The sequence below is a fragment of the Polyodon spathula genome, chromosome 22 (genome assembly GCF_017654505.1).
Source record: "Polyodon spathula isolate WHYD16114869_AA chromosome 22, ASM1765450v1, whole genome shotgun sequence".
In the NCBI taxonomy this organism is placed as follows: domain Eukaryota; kingdom Metazoa; phylum Chordata; class Actinopteri; order Acipenseriformes; family Polyodontidae; genus Polyodon; species Polyodon spathula.
The window spans coordinates 24504814-24523674 of record NC_054555.1 but is presented as its reverse complement, the minus strand read 5'-3'; the positions used below and the strand labels follow the sequence as shown (position 1 = coordinate 24523674).

Below are 18861 nucleotides of genomic sequence, written 5' to 3'. Positions count from 1 at the left end.
AAGAAACCTGTCCTCCTCTCGTTTCCTCTGGACACATTACTATTGTTCAATGGGATACTTAAAAGTGGAATTAAGAGAGCCATACTTTTAAATCTGCGTGAGTCATATATGGCTCAAGAGCCTTCTGTTGGACAGCCCTGACACAAACCATAGCAAAGTAATACAAGAACAGTCATGCTTCAATGTATTGTGCTTGTGTACAATGCAGTTACATTAACTTCACTTACATTTTTGCTTTTAATTATGACCTGCACACAAACATCTGGAATTGACAGATTTCCAAAATGTCTCTCTCTCTCTCTCTCTCTCTCTCTCTCTCTCTCTCTCTCTCTCTCTCTCTCTCTCCTCTCTCTCTCTCTCTCTATATCTATATATATATATATATATATATATATATATATATATATATACACATACACACACACACACATACACACACATATACACACTGTGACACACTTTCTCTCTTTTCAGAGTTCTGCATTTAAATTATTTTGGTGCCGAGATTAAATCTTTACACATTACCATGAATGTGAAATTGTAATGTCTGAATACACGCTGTCATTTTTTGTTTGGTTCAGTTCCCAATAAAAATCCTGTCAACTCAGTTGCTGTCATGCTACACCCTAATGCAGCTGGTAATTTACACAACCTTTACAATGACAATAGCATGGCATTACATGAACTACATTTTTGGTTTGCAGCTAAATCAGTCAGATTCCTACGTTGAGGATAACAGCACCCCCTGGTGGTCCAACGTGGCAATGGTTAGTCCAAGACAGTAAAAACACTAAACCCAGTTTAATGCTCAATTCATAACGCGTTTTCAAAAGCAGCTCGGCATTTAAAATCGAGCCGTATATATATATATATATATATATATATATATAAAATATATACTTTTGAAATTTTTTTCTTTTAAACACAAAAACATACAATACATACAGGTATAGTTAAGAGTTTGTCTCTTTTTCCGCCCTGACATCTCATTCATTATTTACAAAGATTATTTAAAAAGAAAGCTGCATTTCCAGTATTCCATAAAAAATACTGCAAAGATCTGTATTCATATAGAAAAAAAAATTGTATAAAAACATTCCTCCATATTTTCTTTTGCTCACAAAAGAGATACCTATTTTTCACTGCTTCAATGGATTGATACAAGAAGACCCTTCAGTAATATTCACTTACTACTTTCATCAGTGCTTTGGATGTTGAAGTCAAAGTAAAAAACCAAGACAAAACCTTTCAAAGTGGATTTTTTGGCACTTAACAGTATACAATATTATCAACACTGGACACATCAAGGTTCCAGATGTTCTAAATATCTTATTCACATGTCGCATATAACCTGGAGCACATGTAGCTCAGTGGTTAGAGCTCAGGCTGCAGTGCAGAAAGATGGGAGTTCCACAAGGGCACTCTGCAATTCATTCTAGGCAATTGTAAATTGCAGGTTTGAGCTTCAGTTTTAAAAGCGTGTTTGTTTTTTGCTGGACCTTTCAAAACAAAGGTGAAATGGACATGACTATCTGTCAAATGGCACGGTAGCTCCCAACACGATTCCTGTAATAAACCCATGCACTGTCTTTACAGTCTGCACAGTACAAAAGAATGGCCTCAAAATTTCACAAATGTGAGATTTACATGTGAGAAATTGTGTGCTTCTTGGAAACAGGACAGAACTCGTTAGCCATTGCTAGCATAGAGACGCTGGAGATGGTAGAACTGGAGGGCTGCAATGATCAATGAAATCAACAGGACTACATGACAATGATGGCTGGAATGGGAAACACTGCATTACATTAGTGTATGCCCCCCCCCCCCCAAAAAAAAACAAAAAAAAAACAGCTGGGCTCAAGGACTTTGCACAGAAGCTCAGTTGTGTAGCTGGTGTCGAGTCATTCCAGGGTCATGATGATGGGCAGAGGGGCGGTGTTTACTGCTGGTTGCTGTAGACAAGTTTGTTTGTTAGAGTTTTTATTTTAATCCCATTTTTTGAAGATGACCAGCATGGTCTTTCCTCCGTGGCACAGCAGGTTGCGCGGCGTGCTTGTCAGTTGCCAGGCTCCAGCACAGGCTCAGATGTCCATGTAGTCGTCCTCCTCGTCAGTGTCGCTCTCCAGGGACGACTCCTGGCTCGAGGTCTCCTGCACTTCCAATGCCGGCTGACACAGAGTCTCCTTCTTTACATTGGCAGCTGACTGAGATGACAGGATGGCACTCTAAACAGATAGACAGACAAATAACAGCTGATTTTATATGAAGAATCATTTGAATGAGTACTTGTATTTAGTACTCATTGACAGCACTGGAGACTTGAGAATAGTCCTCTCTAGCCACAAAGCAGCAATATCGCTAGCCTCAGCAATGTCTCTTCCCCACATTGCCCAGAGAGCATGCCTCATGGCACTACCACGATGGTATTCAATTCTAGAGGACCTGAAGGCAATGTGCAATGGACAGATAAAGGAATGACCTGGTTAACAAACAAACAGTAAGGTTCTTGGCAGTGTTGTGTAATACACTTTCATTGTGGATTCTCATCTCTGAGATGAGGTTGCAAGCTCCATAACTATAAATTACAACTTGTGAATTTTTTTTTTACTTATTCAGAATGATGGCATGCGCCTAACAACTATTTAATTTCAAAAAGCCAACCCTTATTAAAGAAAAAGCACCAGTTTCTCAAAGTGTTATAACATCCAAAATATCTGAAGCATCTAGAATTATTACTGCGCACCTTCAATGAACATTTTAGAACACAAAATTGGAACAGCGTACTGTAGTGAGGCCCTAGGGAATACAGTAAAGAGTGACAGGCTGTTAGTTTTGCCACATTTCAACAAAGTGAGATACCTTTAGTTTTTGCTTGGTTTCTTCAGAGATGCTCCCTTTCGGGGAGAGCAGGGTTGGAGTCGGGGGGGTGACGGTGATTTCTGGGGGGAACTTGGTCACCGCTGACGGGATAAAGAGTTTTGGCATGTTGGGTGGGATGCGGGATCGTACCCGACTGCTCTCCGGCTGCTGTTTGGACTGCTGACTTCTAGGAGAGAGCTGGTCCAGAGACGAGCTGGAGGGGTCTGCTGCTTGACAAAAAAACACAACGAAACTACTTCTTATCTGAAAGCTGTTGCAACATTAACTGCTTTGGCCTAAAGAATTTTGTCCTTGACTGATGGTACTTTTCCTAAACATAGCAGTCCAGTTCCTATTGCAAGTGCCCTGTCCACCTAAAATTGGCGCTAAAATCAAAGTTCAAAACAGCAATTGAATGAAATTGTGCCTGCTCAGTCCTTGTGTCCCTACCAGTGCTGGGGGAGTGAGGGGGGTTCTCGCTGGCCTCTAGGTCTCTGAAGGGGTTCTCGATCAGCCAGACAGGGGCCTCCTGGCCCGGGTTCACAGTCGCCATCTTCATCTGCTGGCAGAGTTGTGACTCCTGCTGCCGATAGCCCAGCCCCTCCAGAGACTCGTCTGAGAGACACAGAGAAGCACCGTGAGCCGGAGGATCATTCAGCACTGCTTTGACACACAACACTAACAGACGGTTTTGAAATGCCAACTTTCCATGTATTGTTATTTCAGTTATATAATCCTACAACCCTTTGTCAAGGCGAAAGCAGAGAAACTATTTCTAAACAAATATTTACCCATTTAATATTCCAGCATGAGGGATCGCCACACAGGCAATTTCTCCTATTTTAGTCTTGTACTTTTATAAGTGGAACAGTTTGAAATAACCTCTGGGAGAGACGGTAAATAGCTGAGGGGAGCGTGCACAAGAGATACAAAGATAAAAACTAGTGTACGCACTACAAAGGAAAGCACACCCGCTGAGATAAACAAGAACCAGCGACCAGCGTGATATTTCCACAGTCAACTTGTCCAGTCTAGGTTAACCGCAACAGAAAGACCACCATACTGTGGTAAAGCAAACAAATAAATGGTCAAATGATAGGGTCTTATTCACAAAAATACACAGCACATTGTAAACAGTGTTAATTACAGAACGTAGTAGAAAAGGACAGGTTTACTCTGCGGCTGCTGCACCATCTCTGGGCAATGCGTGCCAAACTGGATGCTCTGGTCATATTGAATGCAGGTGACTATAGATAGGATTATGTCAGTGACCTCCACCCAATGTACGCACAACAATGACTGTTTACCAGACAGTTACCTTAAGAATTTGATGAAGGGTCACAGCAGTTTCCTTTTGAAGATGAAAATGCATATTGTACTCAGGAGGACGCCAAACCTAATTTGAAAATACACAGGTATTGTTAATCGCATAATTAACAATATCTCCATGGCTAAATTAACGAATGCAACCCAACGAGAGGTCTCGCATTACAATTTGATAAAACATGTAGGACACATCTAAAAGTAATTTCCAGCACTCCAATTAAATAATAAAATCGGGAAAGATTTTCTCAAACTGCTCCCCTCTTGACTGGCTAGACCAGTGGTACGCGTACCTTTACTGGTATCCGACAGGCTTGCCAGTAGTACACACAGACAGATACAATTCACCAAAACACAAAACGCTCCCTCATTCACACCATCGAAGTGTGTCAATCTGTTTGTATCACTGAATCACAGAGAAATTAGTAATTTTGATGCAGGACTCCAGTCTGACTAAAATGGTTACAAATGCAACAACAAAAAATAACATTTTAACTCTTTTTTGGGGGATTAGGCACAAAAATGCTGCATCTCCCTTTAAAAGCAAGAGTCAATATTTACGAATGTCACATGACGTCGGTCTGTACATAATACAAAATAAAAAAAAAACCTGCATATCATGTTTTAATAAACTGAAGTGCGAGGAAGGACGGTAACAATTTGATGGAATAAAAAAGCTTGCAAGTGCAGAGAGAGGTATATTAACACCAGCAGAAAGTTCTGAGTCAACACAATTGGATTTTGTTCATCTGTTGTGTCTTGCATCCCAGATATAATAGATTTAGTTACATTGTTTACCGTCTGGAGTTTACACATGATTTAATTGCACAAGATCCCATGGTTAGATGAGCTGATAATACCTCTTCAGCCAAAGAAGCAGGCACATTAATTTAAGAGCACCATTACCATTGTGTAAAACAGTACGTAGCGTGAGTTTTGTACTAAAGCAGCACCGGATCTGATTAGAATCAGTCGACTGAATGTGACGTTATCAAGAAGCATCAAGCAGGGTCAACTGTTGCAGGGAAAACAAAGTTTATTTCTCAAAAACTATTTCAAAAATATACATAAGAAATACTTGGGACTGTAATTAGGAAGTGTACTGCAGCTTATTTGACTGCAATAAGCAAAAAAATGCATTTAATATCGTAAACAGAATGAACTCACTGCAATTTAAACTTGTTTTTACTGAAGAATAAACGGCATGTCAATCACTAGAGCTGTCGGTGTTACCTGCTGGATTTCACTAACGCTGAGCATGAGAGCTGCAGCATGCTATTTCCAATATCACAACTGTGCACAATTAATGGTGCGCTCCCCATTTCCATACACAACACTTGCAAAATGTTTAATATAAACATGCCGAGTTCATTGCAGTCATCAGCTGCATTGATTAACCATTCAGCAGAATGAGGCAACAAACAAGCGAATACAGACTCAACAAACGTGGTTGTAATGGGGCAGTTTAAGACTACACATCGTTACTGGTACACCTGGTGGTCCCTGCTGGAAACACTGGTACTTGAGATGAAATGGTTTCAAGCCACTGGACTACAAGATAGAAAGGGATACTGGACTTCTGGACCAGCTCCCATGTGCTGTTCTCAAAGCATTGATAGTGAATGTAATAAGACAGTATTGCAAACCTCTTTAACCATGTTGCTAGGGTTACCTCTGCAGATTTCTCTAATAATTACCCAAATGCACAGCTCCCTTTCTCTCCAGGGCTATGTTTGCAGGTGTGAAAGTGAGATAAAGAAAGAGAGTGCGACCTCCACCTGCACCTCAACTTGCTTTTAAAATACATTAACTACTCCCTTGAGTGTTCAGATGTCTAGTGAGGCCAGAGTCTCACGGTTTGGTTCTCGCTCAGCTCAACAAATAGCCAGCGGAGAAGCACCTGAACCGTACCAAGCCCTCACGGGTCAGATGTGCCAGCGGAGAAGCACCTGAACCCGTACCGTACCAAGCCCTCACGGGGCGGATGTGCCAGTGGAGAAGCACCTGTACCCGTACCATACCGAGTCTTCACGGCTAGGCTGTGTCAGTGGAGAAGGGGGAGAGGATTCCCCTACCCCCGGAGCAGACTGCAGTTACAGCATGGCTGTGTTTCTCTGTCACATAATTAGTGTTACTTCAAACCTGATTGGTAACACAACTGACTTGCATTGTTTCACGCACTGCAAACTAAAATAAATCAAACAAGCAAATACTTTAAAGCTTGTATTTGAACTCAGTTATGTATTTTCCCAGGACAATCCCTTTATAAAAAATCTAAACATTATTGATTAAATAATGGATTGGACCCGTTTACTTTGTAACAAAGTCAAGTGTTTTGGCCTATACTGGTTCCTATTTTAATAAAATCTATAGCATTGTTTTGCCATCAAGTCACGCCGTCACTTTTGCAATAGAAGCATTAACATTGTTGGTAATACTTTCCCAGATCTCTAACACAGAGCTACACCTGGATACCAAAAGGTTGCTGCAATAATTACAATACTGGCAAAAGGTTGCTAAATACATGGAGAGGGTTTTGATGTCCGAATTACATGCACATCTTCATTTGCATAAATTTTCAATTGTTGAGAAATGGGTGCTAAGTGGTGAAGGTAATTGCTAAATATTGTGTTAAATGGGTAAAAAAACTAAACAAAAATAAATGTTCCACAGTGTTGTTCTTCACATGGCCTACAGGGGGCACCTTCACACAAGGCTTTGTAATGTGATCAATCCACATGGTTGCCTGTGCCCGTGATGTAATTTTCTTTGATTTAACAACTATCCCAGTTGCACTTGCCAAGCAGGGGTTTGAGCCACACAGAACACCGCCAGGATAGAACTGCGCTATGCAGTTATTGTTACAGGTATATTATAAGACATTACTGGTAAAAGGGTGATGCATCTGTGTAATACCTAGGGTTCAGCAGTCCCTGCAATCCTGCTCTGTGCACAGCAAGCCTCCCTGAAATATGATTACACCTTCTGCATCTATTAGGATGTTACATTTGCAGTAATCACGCAACAGGACAGATTATCTCCATATGAAAACGACTCTTTCCGCTCCCTAACCCCCACTATTACAACTCAAGCTACATGATGCATTCAGAAGATTGTGCATCATTAGTAAGATTGTGTGTCATTTTTTAGATGTACTTCTGCCTACTTCAAAAGTGATGCACAATAGTAAGCTGCCCACCTGTTAATGCTGCATGTCCATATAACAACATTATCACCACTGCTATCCTGTTCATGTAATACCTTTGTTTTAACTACTCTATACTCTAGCATCTCAAAAGCATCTCTCTCTCTCTACATAAAGATTCATATCAATTCTGAAAGCGCAGTAAATGACCCACTGAAATGAACGTCGGTCACTTAAGTCAACATTACAAATTCATGTAATCTCTTGTCTAAGATGGTTTTCAAAAATTGTATTTATTTTTTAACCTACTCACCAGGAAAAGTCTTGCATTATTGTATTAACTGCACATTATGTGCAACCCCGAGGCAGTCAAGTGATCAATTAGTCTCAAAGTGATGTGGATCAGTTTATCCTCGTTCTCATAGAGACCAGCTAAAGCAAATGCTTTCCTTCTAATACTGGGCCCCTAATGACAAATACTGTTTAAGAAACAACTGGTAAGAAGTGTAGCAGTCTTCTAACAATGCCCCATCCAATGGAACATCCGTTTCTACTCGCCACCACAGCCATATTCTTTATGCTTTCATTTCTTTATTTCCTCAGCTCCACTTTAAGACTTCTTGATCTTCCACACACACACACACACACACACACACACACACACACACACACACATTGCTGCACATGATGCCTAGAATCTTCACTTATTGATCAGGCCCTTGATTGGACCACATATCTACAGCGCTACAAAAAAAGTGCTTAATTAATTAAGAAAATTATTTTCATATAGTCCCAACTGAATAAAAAAAAGCGACCAGTGCATGATCAGGTAGGCTTTGATCTTTTTTGGAGACGGGATGGCCCTCACACACGCTACTCACCCCCCTGTGTTAGATAGGCCATGGTGTCGGTCTGTGCCTCCCTGATCCGAGCCCCGTCCCGCAGCTCCGCCTGGGAGCAGTAGGAGGAAGCCGGCTGCTGCTGCTTCTGTTGTCTGTTGGCCGCGCTGTCCGATGAAGGAGCGTTGTCAGCTGTTCCTGCCGCGGACTGCAGGGGGCAGGAGGATGCGGTGGTGGGGGTCACGGGGAAGAAGAGATCCCTGTGCTCCTTGTGCTTGGGAGTAGTCGGGGTGTCTCCTGTTAACTGAAAAAAAATAAAAAATACAAAATCAATACTCTGGATAGTAAAAAAGGATACGCGAGACAGATCCGGTTTGAAGGGACATCTTAATGGAACTGAATAGCCAGCAAAGCGGTGAATTCTGTTTATTCCGGCCAAGAACATCATTATTCGAGTGCCATGAGTAGGCAGGACCTGCATGTTATGAAGTTAACATTTTTCACTGCAGGTTAAAAAATAAAAAGCATAATGGAATTATCTGAGGCAGTAGTTTGTTTACTGCTTCGTAGTATTTGAGTGAAAATGCTTGTACCAATTTCTGAGCCAAAACAGAATCCTACGCCAGACAAACAAACAAAAAACATTCTACATTTTAGACTTCATAAAATATACAATTCAGTCTCTATTTTATCTTCACAGCACAACAAAAACAGCAGCACCCATAAAACATCTATGACACTACTGCCGTATAAAAATGATAAAAGTCTGATCCACCAAGCTTGAAAAAACAAAGCTTACCCACTTCAATCCTCCTTTAAAGCCAGGTATTGAGAATGAATCCAGTGTTCTCCCGAGAGTCGTGGTACTGTTGAGCCCCAGAATGAACATAAAGCAGGGTGCCTTCATCCCTCCCCCCATTTTAAAGGATCACTCACAAGGACTATGAGTAAAACCTGTAACCATGGACTGAGAGCACAGCGATGGGGCACCATAGCAACCAGGAAAATAAAATGATGGCACAAGCAAAATGGATGCAGTCCAAGTCTAATGTAACAGACCAGAAAGCGAGAGGTTTTTTTTTTTTAGTCAATATGCATTCACCTTTAAAAGACACTCAGAGTGCTTTTACAAACGTGGCAAAGAGTTTGGGATTTGTGAGGGTACAGCGATAGCCATAATATTAAAAATGCAATTAGAAAGGGGTATGAATTCAGTGCAAAAAGGTCTACTAAAATACAATTTAAAAAAAAAACCCACATCAGGACACTCCAGCCATGACTGATGAACACCTTCTCACTAATCTGGAGCTTTAGGAATGTGCCCTGTGAGTTCAGAACAGGACAGGCAGCACAAAAAAACAAAGCAAAATGTAGTAGGAGGTCTTGCAAAACTTTCAGGTGCCTACCAAAGTCCCCAAAACAAACAGATAGTCTCCCACTCAGTGTGCCAGGGGAACATTTTTACAAGAAATCCTTCCACACCAATAACTAATGAGTGCTTGGAATAAACCCAACCTAGGTCTGCAAAACAGAATCTAAAACCACCAACCTGGCACTAATAAAAAGAAACCACACATACCCTCTCGAGCACTGGTATGCACATTTCATGACACAGGAATACAACTGTATGCCTGCACAGAGAGCCATTGTCAAGTGTTTTTATTTAGGCAATAGTGGCAAGGTGGGATGAGGGGTCTTTGCTGGTTTTTGTTAATACCATGTTGTATTTTCCCCTGTACTGAGTCAACAGCCAAAGCAGCCCCATCAGCTGGATTTCTGACTATCACAACAAATCGACCCACAATCCTCCCCAGTTCGACAATGCTCTGGTAAAATGGAGGGCCCTGGTTTGTACAGCAAATGTAATTGATAAGGTATGAGAAACCTGCATTAAATGACAATCCCCTTTTGCTTTAAACCAGTGGTCCTCAGTTGTGGCTCTTTGAATCCAGACCTTGTTCTAACAAGGTTCTTATTTAATTGAACATCGGAGAGCCTAGACTCTCTTTAGTTGTTCAATTCAATAATTAATGGTCCGATTGGCACCAAAGCCTTGGACTGGAATGATGAAAGCCAAAATGGAGGTCCCCCGCTTTAAACAGTCAATTGTAAGATATAAAAACTTCCCAAATTATTTTTGAATGGAAGCCTTTTTTCAGTCAAAACCACAACCACAACTACTACCGAAACCTTTTCACCACTAGGTACTTCCCTTTTCCATTCCTTCTGGTTTCGACGCTCTCACACAGAGCCAAAGGATGATAGAAGAGGAGGAGGAGGAGGAGGAGGAGGAGGGTAGAGTCTGGAAAGGAGAACTACACACTCCCAATGCTCTTCACCATTCACAGAACACACCAAACCAGGGCTCAATTCCAATTGAACCTTGGCACAATTGTATTTGTAATTACCATATAACTGATCAATTACACACCTCTCCAAGCTTAATCATTCACAGGTTCGTGTTGCGATTCACACTAAGCAAACATTCTTCTCTTGTTTTTTTCAGCCACTTTTAGTGACCCTGTTTGCTTGAAAAAACATTACTGTAGTATGGTTCTGTATTTGTTTGTGTGATTACTGCCAAGCAGAATAAACAGAGTAAACATGTTAATGTGTGCAGCGATTCATGTTGCTTTTTAATGTAATTAGAATTATAATTGTAATTGATGCAGCACAATTGTAACCAAGTATAAACCAAATAGTACTGTAATTGCAATTTCAGCAAACAATTCTACTACAACTGTAATTCTAACTGACCCCAGGTCTGTAACACACTAAACTGTTTCCAGTCTTACATGGCATAGGTACTTTTTAAAAACTACCATACGTAATTGTCAAGAATAAGAATTATGTAAAAGCTTGTAATGAGAGGTAGATTCTGAAGCCCAGTGCTATTTTATTGTGGTTGCTTGGTTAACAACCAAGTCAAAAAATGTGTTTCTTCCAGCGCTGCAGACGTGAAACTTGTTTTCACAGGCTGGGTTTATTTTGATTTCCAGAGCTTTAAAAGACAGAATGAGGATGCTGAATCCCTTGAGAGCTGCTAATGCAGTCCAGCTATTCTACAGAGCGGTGAAGCTGCTGTACTCATTAATTCATTTTACAATATTGTCCTGCACAGCTTTAAAAGAACATGAAAAGTCATTTTTTATTACAACTAGTATGTTAGGAACATACACCCTCCTCCACGGCTCTAACTACAAAATCAGAGCTATCAGTAACAAGAGACAGTACTGTAAATTATAAAAATGTACATTATAAATATCATATGGGAGATATTGAAATTGGAGAAGGAATCTATGAAAAAGACCTAGGAGTTTTTGTTGACTCAGAAATGTCTTCATCTAGACAATGTGGGGAAGCTATAAAAAAGGCTAACAAGATGCTCGGATACATTGTGAAAAGTGTTGAATTTAAATCAAGGGAAGTAATGTTAAAACTGTACAATGCACTAGTAAGACCTCATCTTGAATATTGTGTTCAGTTCTGGTCACCTCGCTATAAAAAAGATATTGCTGCTCTAGAAAGAGTGCAAAGATGAGCGACCAGAATTATTCCAGGCTTAAAAGGCATGTCATATGCAGACAGGCTAAAAGAATTGAATCTGTTCAGTCTTGAACAAAGAAGACTACGTGGCGACCTAATTCAAGCATTCAAAATTCTAAAAGGTATTGACAGTGTCGACCCAAGGGACTTTTTCAGCCTGAAAAAAGAAACAAGAACCAGGGGTCACAAATGGAGTTTAGAAAAAGGGGCATTCAGAACAGAAAATAGGAGACACTTTTTTACACAGAGAATTGTGAGGGTCTGGAATCAACTCCCCAGTAATGTTGTTGAAGCTGACACCCTGGGATCCTTCAAGAAGCTGCTTGATGAGATTTTGGGATCAATAAGCTACTAACAACCAAACGAGCAAGAAGGGCCGAATGGCAAATACATGAGGCTCCGCTATATTCCTATTGCTCTAAAATGCCATACAATTACATTGTACTTAACTATCTATCACATATATAAAGTATTTATCAACTTGGGGTACTACAATTCTAGAAACACCACCGTTACCCCTCAACTGAAAACCACAAAAGTATGTCTTACGACTGGTGCGTCACAATTATTGTGTTGAGCCATTTCTTAGATTCAGCAGAGAATTAATATTCTTGATGTGATAACACACATCAGCAAGTTTCACCCCCTGCCCAAATCTGGCTGCCATAACAACCTGCAAGTAACCTGGAGAGTGCGATACGGTAACCAGGCCTTACTAACTCTACGAGAAACCACTTCCCCACGAGGTGCTGTACCAGGAACATGACTCATCTCCCAACTGTTAAAAATACAAACTCAACGTTATGTAAGAGAGCAGTCCTGTTTTTACTAGTGCTCACCACCGACAACACCACAGTGACGTATCGTTTAAGGGAAACAGCCGTCCTACTGTTGAGGGGAAACTAGATCAACTATAGAGAACTTCATGTTAATGTTTAGCATCAATTTTTGTTTTATCAAACTTGTTCACTCCCTATGGTTTTCAAATACTACTACTAATAACAATGAAATCTGAGGATTTTACATTACAGATTCAAACCAATCATATCACACTTTAGACCTTTGTTTTACCACCATGGCACTGGTTAGAGGAAAACCTCAAATTAACACACTGCTGCCTGATGAGATCTTCGAGATCCATTAAAATGATGCTGCAAGACTTCAAGACCCAGGGAACCACACCACACTACACTCATCTGTTTAGCCTTTACCCAGCAAAGCTCAGTTTTACCTTTCCTTGTCAAATGATTCTATATTAACACAACCAGACACCAACAACTGTTAACAAATGAAAAATCGACAGATCTGAACATCAAAGAATTCAATCCTATGCTGGGGAATTCCTGTTGTCGGTCTTTGTTAATTGCGCAACTTGTTTTGCCCCCATTGTTGCACTGAGTAATGAAACAAGTGGGTTAAAAAAATCATTGCACTAGATAAATATTTCTTCTGGTGTTATTTTAGGTTTTCCATTGTGAGTATATTTTAAAAAGGTCTTGTATACATAGTTTTAATATTGAATGATGAATAATGAGCTTTGCCAAGGCTAGAACTAGTAAACCGACAGGCTTCAATGCACAAGGCTAACATGCTTCCCCACAATCAGTCTTGAGGAGCCTTTTCAGAAGCAGCTTTTAGCTGGAATATTTAGTAAGCAGGACGAACAACGATCCAAGCGAAAAGTACTACAGGCAACCATACAGAATACACCTAGTAGGCTACCAAATAGGTAAGAGATTCAATACTAGGAAAAGGTAATCTCTTTAATGCTGGGACAAGATTAACTTCTTTAAATGCAAATTATTGGCATAATACATCGCAAGGTGCCACCTGAACTGTTACGCAGATGGGGTGTAACTGTACGCCAATTTGAGAAAGACAAAAAGGGGAAGTCCTGCGAGGGGAATGGAAAACCCCTTGATCTGGGGGATTTGTGTCTGAGGTTAGTGTCGATGGCAGCTTCATGTAAAATTACAAGATCAAACGCTGCATGGTTTACCACTTGAAGGTACTTGCTGCTCTCGCTGCACACTTACAGTTAAGCACCATGTGTCAAAAGTCAAATAGCTTCAAAATAATAATAATAAAACAAAAACAACTGGGTCCTGCGTTCAGGAGAAGCAACAACTAAGAGAAGTGTTCCCTATGCCCAAAGTGAACCAACTCCCACTGTGTTAAGAGACTTCAGACTCCCACCTCATTTCTGGTAGGAGTCGAGGTCTCTGACCCTGTGCCACAGGTCGGAATTACATCATCCACACATCGCATAGGGTCGGATAATGTTGAAAAATTTCAATATCTGCTGCATGTTCGGAGTGAAGCTGCACAGCTTTATAGCTGTCTGCGCTGGATGTATTGCATTCACTTAGGAGTTGCTGAATTATTATTTTAATTAACAGAAGAGATGGTTAGTAAGTTAGTTTGCTTTGGCATCTTAAGTTTTTTTTTGGGGGGGAAAGAAAGTTACTATAGATTCAGGACTTGAGGAGTACCACTTAATAAAAACCTAAGAACACTTTTCTCTAGTTAGTAATTAGTGTCTCTAATTTCTGTGTACTTACGTAGTACTACAGTAGTAAACACATGTGTACTTACACAATTACAATGTTATTATGCATATTCACAATGTACTTCATGTGTAACTTTTTGCACAATATACGTAAGAACACAATTGGATCAGAAAAGGGTTAGGTTTAGATTTATGGTTACAGAGTGCAAAAAGATTTACTTGTTAAAAAAGTACATTACAACTATGCATAAGTACGCACGTATTTACTAAGTAACTACTACATAAATACACAGTAATTAGAGACAAGGTAAAGTGTTACCAAACCCAGAATACAATATCAATGCAATCTATCAAAGTGAGATTAATACGGCACACTGGAAAATATTTATTGGAATTCCTTTGTTAGTTCCATGTGGTACCACCATACAGCACCTCTCAACACAGGATAACAAATGACTACAAAAAAGAAGAAAATAATAAACTCATTGCTCTATTGCAAGGTTTTGTGTTAGACAACAACGTAATGATGTGCACTGGATCTGTTTCCTTCGAAATCAGTGGCTCTGTATTTTGTTTCTTCTTTAATACACCAGCTGTCTGAACACCTTCACCCCAGCAACAGCCTGCTGCGAGGCAGCTCCTGGGCTGCTTGAATCGCATACCACTTTATTTTAGATTTTTCTTTTTCTTTAGTAAGATCTGAGCTCTGACAATTGAAAGCAATGGAGATGTAACAACAGTCAGCGGCTGACTGATTGCCTTGCAAACGTTCAAATTCAATCTTGAAGTACAGGGCACTGCAATAAAAAACAAGGAGGGCTGCGCAGGCAGGAGAAACAACAAACAACAACAACACTGCTCATGCCAGAGGCAGACTCCACAACACAGCACTGCCATTAAATCTTTAATGAACACGGTGGCAGATTTTTATATTATTACAAAACTCATTACTTAATGTTACACCCTTGAGCTGTCTATCTTTGCACTGCAGGTCTGCATTAAACAAAACTGCAATCCAATCTATTTATCTCTATGTGGCGAGGCTCTGTAGAAACACTAATCACAGCTACAAGCTGGTTCCTCTGGGGATATACCTTCGAGATTGAACAGAGTAGCCATTGGAGATCATGGCAAGTTCAGGGATGATTACCTGTCTGCCTAGAAACAAGAGGCTTGCATGCAACTAGATGGATTGATATTACCAAATCGGCACAAAAAATAAATATGTAAGACTTGCATCTCAGGGTTGCAGGGTTAGAAACACCCCATTGTAGAGATCAGCACCATTAAAACATCAGCTATAGTCATAGCAGCTCGAGTAGCAAGGTTTAATCAAATCTGGTTGAGTGGTTGTGAAGGTTTCACTTTGCTACCCCATCCAATCAGAGTGTACGGAATGTCTACACCATGTTTCATTACAATTGGATTGGCTGTTCTATCTAAAGTGTCTGACATGCTTACGTACAGGCAGCGGGATTATACTGTCCGAAGGTAATAAAAGGTTCTGAAACACGTTCACGTTTAAGCATCCCACCTGCTTCTGTGTAGATGCGGCCATTTGTATCTGACAGAACTTCACTGCTTGATCCAGAGCCGCATCTTCGTCAACCTGAAGAGAAAGACAAATCAAATATGAAAAGCTCTGTACTGGATGAATTATATACAGCCTCTCGCAGTGCGCACAGGACTATTATTTTCAATGCCAATTATTCTGTCTCTTAAGATAGATGCATATTTCCTTGGTGCTAATAAACGGTTGACCATGTCCAGTGGTGAAATTCTCAAAAGTGCAGGCACTCTTATGCACAGCCAGGTGTAAACATTTTAAAAATTGAGATGAATAAATACTTTAGAAATGTATACATATTGGTACACAATACATTTATACATACCAAATAAGCTTTAAAAATAACCGATCAATTATAACCAATTCACCGTAAACAAAGAAGCTGAAAATATTAAAAATGCTTGTATCACTCAGTCATGTTCTGTAATACAACACTTAAGTTAAACCATAAATGACAAGCATTAAGTTTTTTAAATATTACACTATGCAGTAACTGCTGTAGAGAGGGTTTTGTTTCAAGACATCCTAAAAAAGGGATGATGTTATAAAAATGTTTTAAAAAACTGCCATGAAAAAAATCATACAAAAAGGTCTAAGTCAAACAATGCACAACAGGGGCTAAAATGCCTCTCAAATGTATTATGCAACAGGCACTACTAATGTACTTGGCCATTTTATTCTCCACAGTATTCTCTGAAATCATCCCCATACTTTCCAGACCCTGGATACTCATCTACAACAGGACCTGGCCATGCTACAATAGCAGCCTTGGATTAGAACATATATCCATGTTTCTTTTATTTATTTTGTACTTCTTACTTATCTTCCAATAATATGTTATGTGTGCTTCTCTGTTGTTTATGTGCAGACTAAATTACCATGATCTATTCTAGAAAAAATGTAGACACCTTTTTATTTTATCCCTAGTATTGTGGTTTCTGCACAAGAAAAGTGGCAAAAGACACATTTTCATAAAGTAATATCATTACTGTGGTTTATTTCTGCCTTTTTTAAATTTAACTTAAACAAACTCTTCAAAATGTTTTAGAAAAGTGGGCATTGTACAAAGAACCAAAGCGGTGAGATGTTTGTTTTCCCTGTTTATTACAGTCCTCATAACAGAAAATACTAGGATCATAACAAAACAAAATGTGATCAGTATGTTTAACATGTGCCTTGCAAGTTGCCAGTGTTTGAAAAGCGTGAAACACACCTCCATCTGTATCCCAATTCTCCTACCAATTTTTTTTGTAATGTTATTGTTAATCCCTACTGTCCCACACATCACTTACAATTTGCAAATTCTGGCAATGTGTTGCAAGGAAAAACGCGTTATGACAATTATTTGTAATATTTATCAACTTATGGCAAACACTGACGTGAATTTTTTACTTCAAATTCATGTGCAGCAATGTTTGTTTCGAATATTTCAGATAGTTTCTCTGCCACACTAAAGAAAACAATTATTACTTAATAATAATGATAATTACACCATATCGCTGTTTTCACGTTGCACCGCTAGAGTCTTCTCTTATTGATCAATGGATGAGTACGGACACAAAGCGTAACGGGCAGAGATTTGTGCCAAAATTAAATCTGATCAGAATGAAAGCTCGGCCAATCAACATGCAGCGATTACACTGATGTTAATGGTGGCCAATAGCAGCTAACCGAAACAGACGCAGTATGGGGAAACAAAACGCAAGCAGCACGAACTGTGCTGAACGAAAGTCCATTTGAGAAACGCTGCACTAGTGGTCTGTGTGAGTGAATGGAATGCATCTGCGTTGGATGAAAAGCACATTAAATAAGTCCCAGTATCGGCATCAGAATAAGTCTCGGTACAGAGTACCGGTGAGTACCAGCAGAATTTCACACCTGACCATGTCTATCCCAAAAATAACGAGAAAGATTAGTAAAGGGGTATGCTGTACATATTTTTTAATTTCCACAATTCTTATTGTATTTATTTTTTCTGTGTTGTAGCCTGTTGCTACTTTCCCTGGGATCTCATTGACAAACACAATCCCAGTTGAACAAAATGTGTTCCCCCCTGAACAGTGAAGCAATTCCCTGCATTTTGCAGTTTTCACTACACTGCTCGTCCATGTAAGAATAACAAACTGTGGGAGTCTTTCCTGCATGCATCCAAGGCATAGGATGCACGGCAATGGATTTTCAACACAATCTAGATTTCTGTTGTATATTTATTTAAACAAGCATTCCCACAGAAACCTCCTCAATCCCTTTGTCCACTGGGTTTTTCATTATAAAATCTTTTTTTTTTGGTGCTGGGACATACTATAGAATACATTTAAGTTAAGACATTGTACCCCCCAAAATGTATAAATGTGAGATAAAGCCCCCCCTCTCTCTAGATGAGCCAGATACTTTGTGTACCACCAGCACTAACAATACATTTGTCCTTAAACGTTTGCTCTTGTCTTAATAATGCCAAAGATGGTCTAGATTAATTGAATAGAGCCACTGTTTTACACAGTGTAGGGGAGATTCCAGTGCTGTTCTCCTGCACAGTAGCTGCCCCTTCTGCACAGGGAAAACTCATATTTTCTCATTAGTATACTTCTGGGACAGAGAGATAGAGAACATACTAATGCACTACCATTCATTCAGTGCCTGCAGGTCTGCAGTACAGGACATCTGAACCCTCCTCCCTTCTCTTCCTGCAGAGCTGCACCCCTGACTATGCATTGCACGACCGGAGAGCTCTGTGCTGCATTTAAATCAGCTCATGCCTTCGCCAACATATTGTATTCAAATCTACTTTCCTTTCCCGTTCAAATGCTCAGTATATTTAGGTAGCCTGCATACATTAAAAAATACAATCCTCTCAATTTTGTGTTGATGTTTCTATCCGATCGTGCAATGCTTTGTGCAAAATACCTCAAAATTTCTGTTTTGGAGAGGTTAACCAGGATGTCATCTTTCAGTGTTTGTGGCTGTGAGTTTTTCAAACATGATGATAACATACATCTGGGTGAGACAGAAACGGCTTGGGATCTATACTATTGAAGCCTGAAACTAAATCAGAGAATGCTGAAGGATGCTACAA

At 39.9% G+C, this 18861-nt stretch overlaps 1 protein-coding gene across 4 annotated transcripts in view; it reads right to left on the bottom strand.

Moving 5' to 3' along the window:
- Positions 1-901: 901 nt before the first annotated feature.
- The window catches only part of LOC121297225 (calcineurin-binding protein cabin-1-like), a 69880-nt gene continuing 51920 nt past the window's right edge, over positions 902-18861 (bottom strand). For 3 of the 4 annotated variants that reach the window (XM_041223383.1, XM_041223385.1, XM_041223386.1), the window contains 5 exons: positions 15756-15830; positions 8209-8470; positions 3310-3474; positions 2860-3089; positions 902-2225 (listed from right to left, as the gene is read on the bottom strand). In XM_041223383.1, the coding sequence (XP_041079317.1) occupies positions 2082-2225; positions 2860-3089; positions 3310-3474; positions 8209-8470; positions 15756-15830 (876 nt within the window). In that variant the 3' untranslated portion in view covers positions 902-2081. The remainder of the gene's footprint in view (positions 2226-2859; positions 3090-3309; positions 3475-8208; positions 8471-15755; positions 15831-18861) is intronic. The other variant, XM_041223384.1, reaches the window with a different exon arrangement.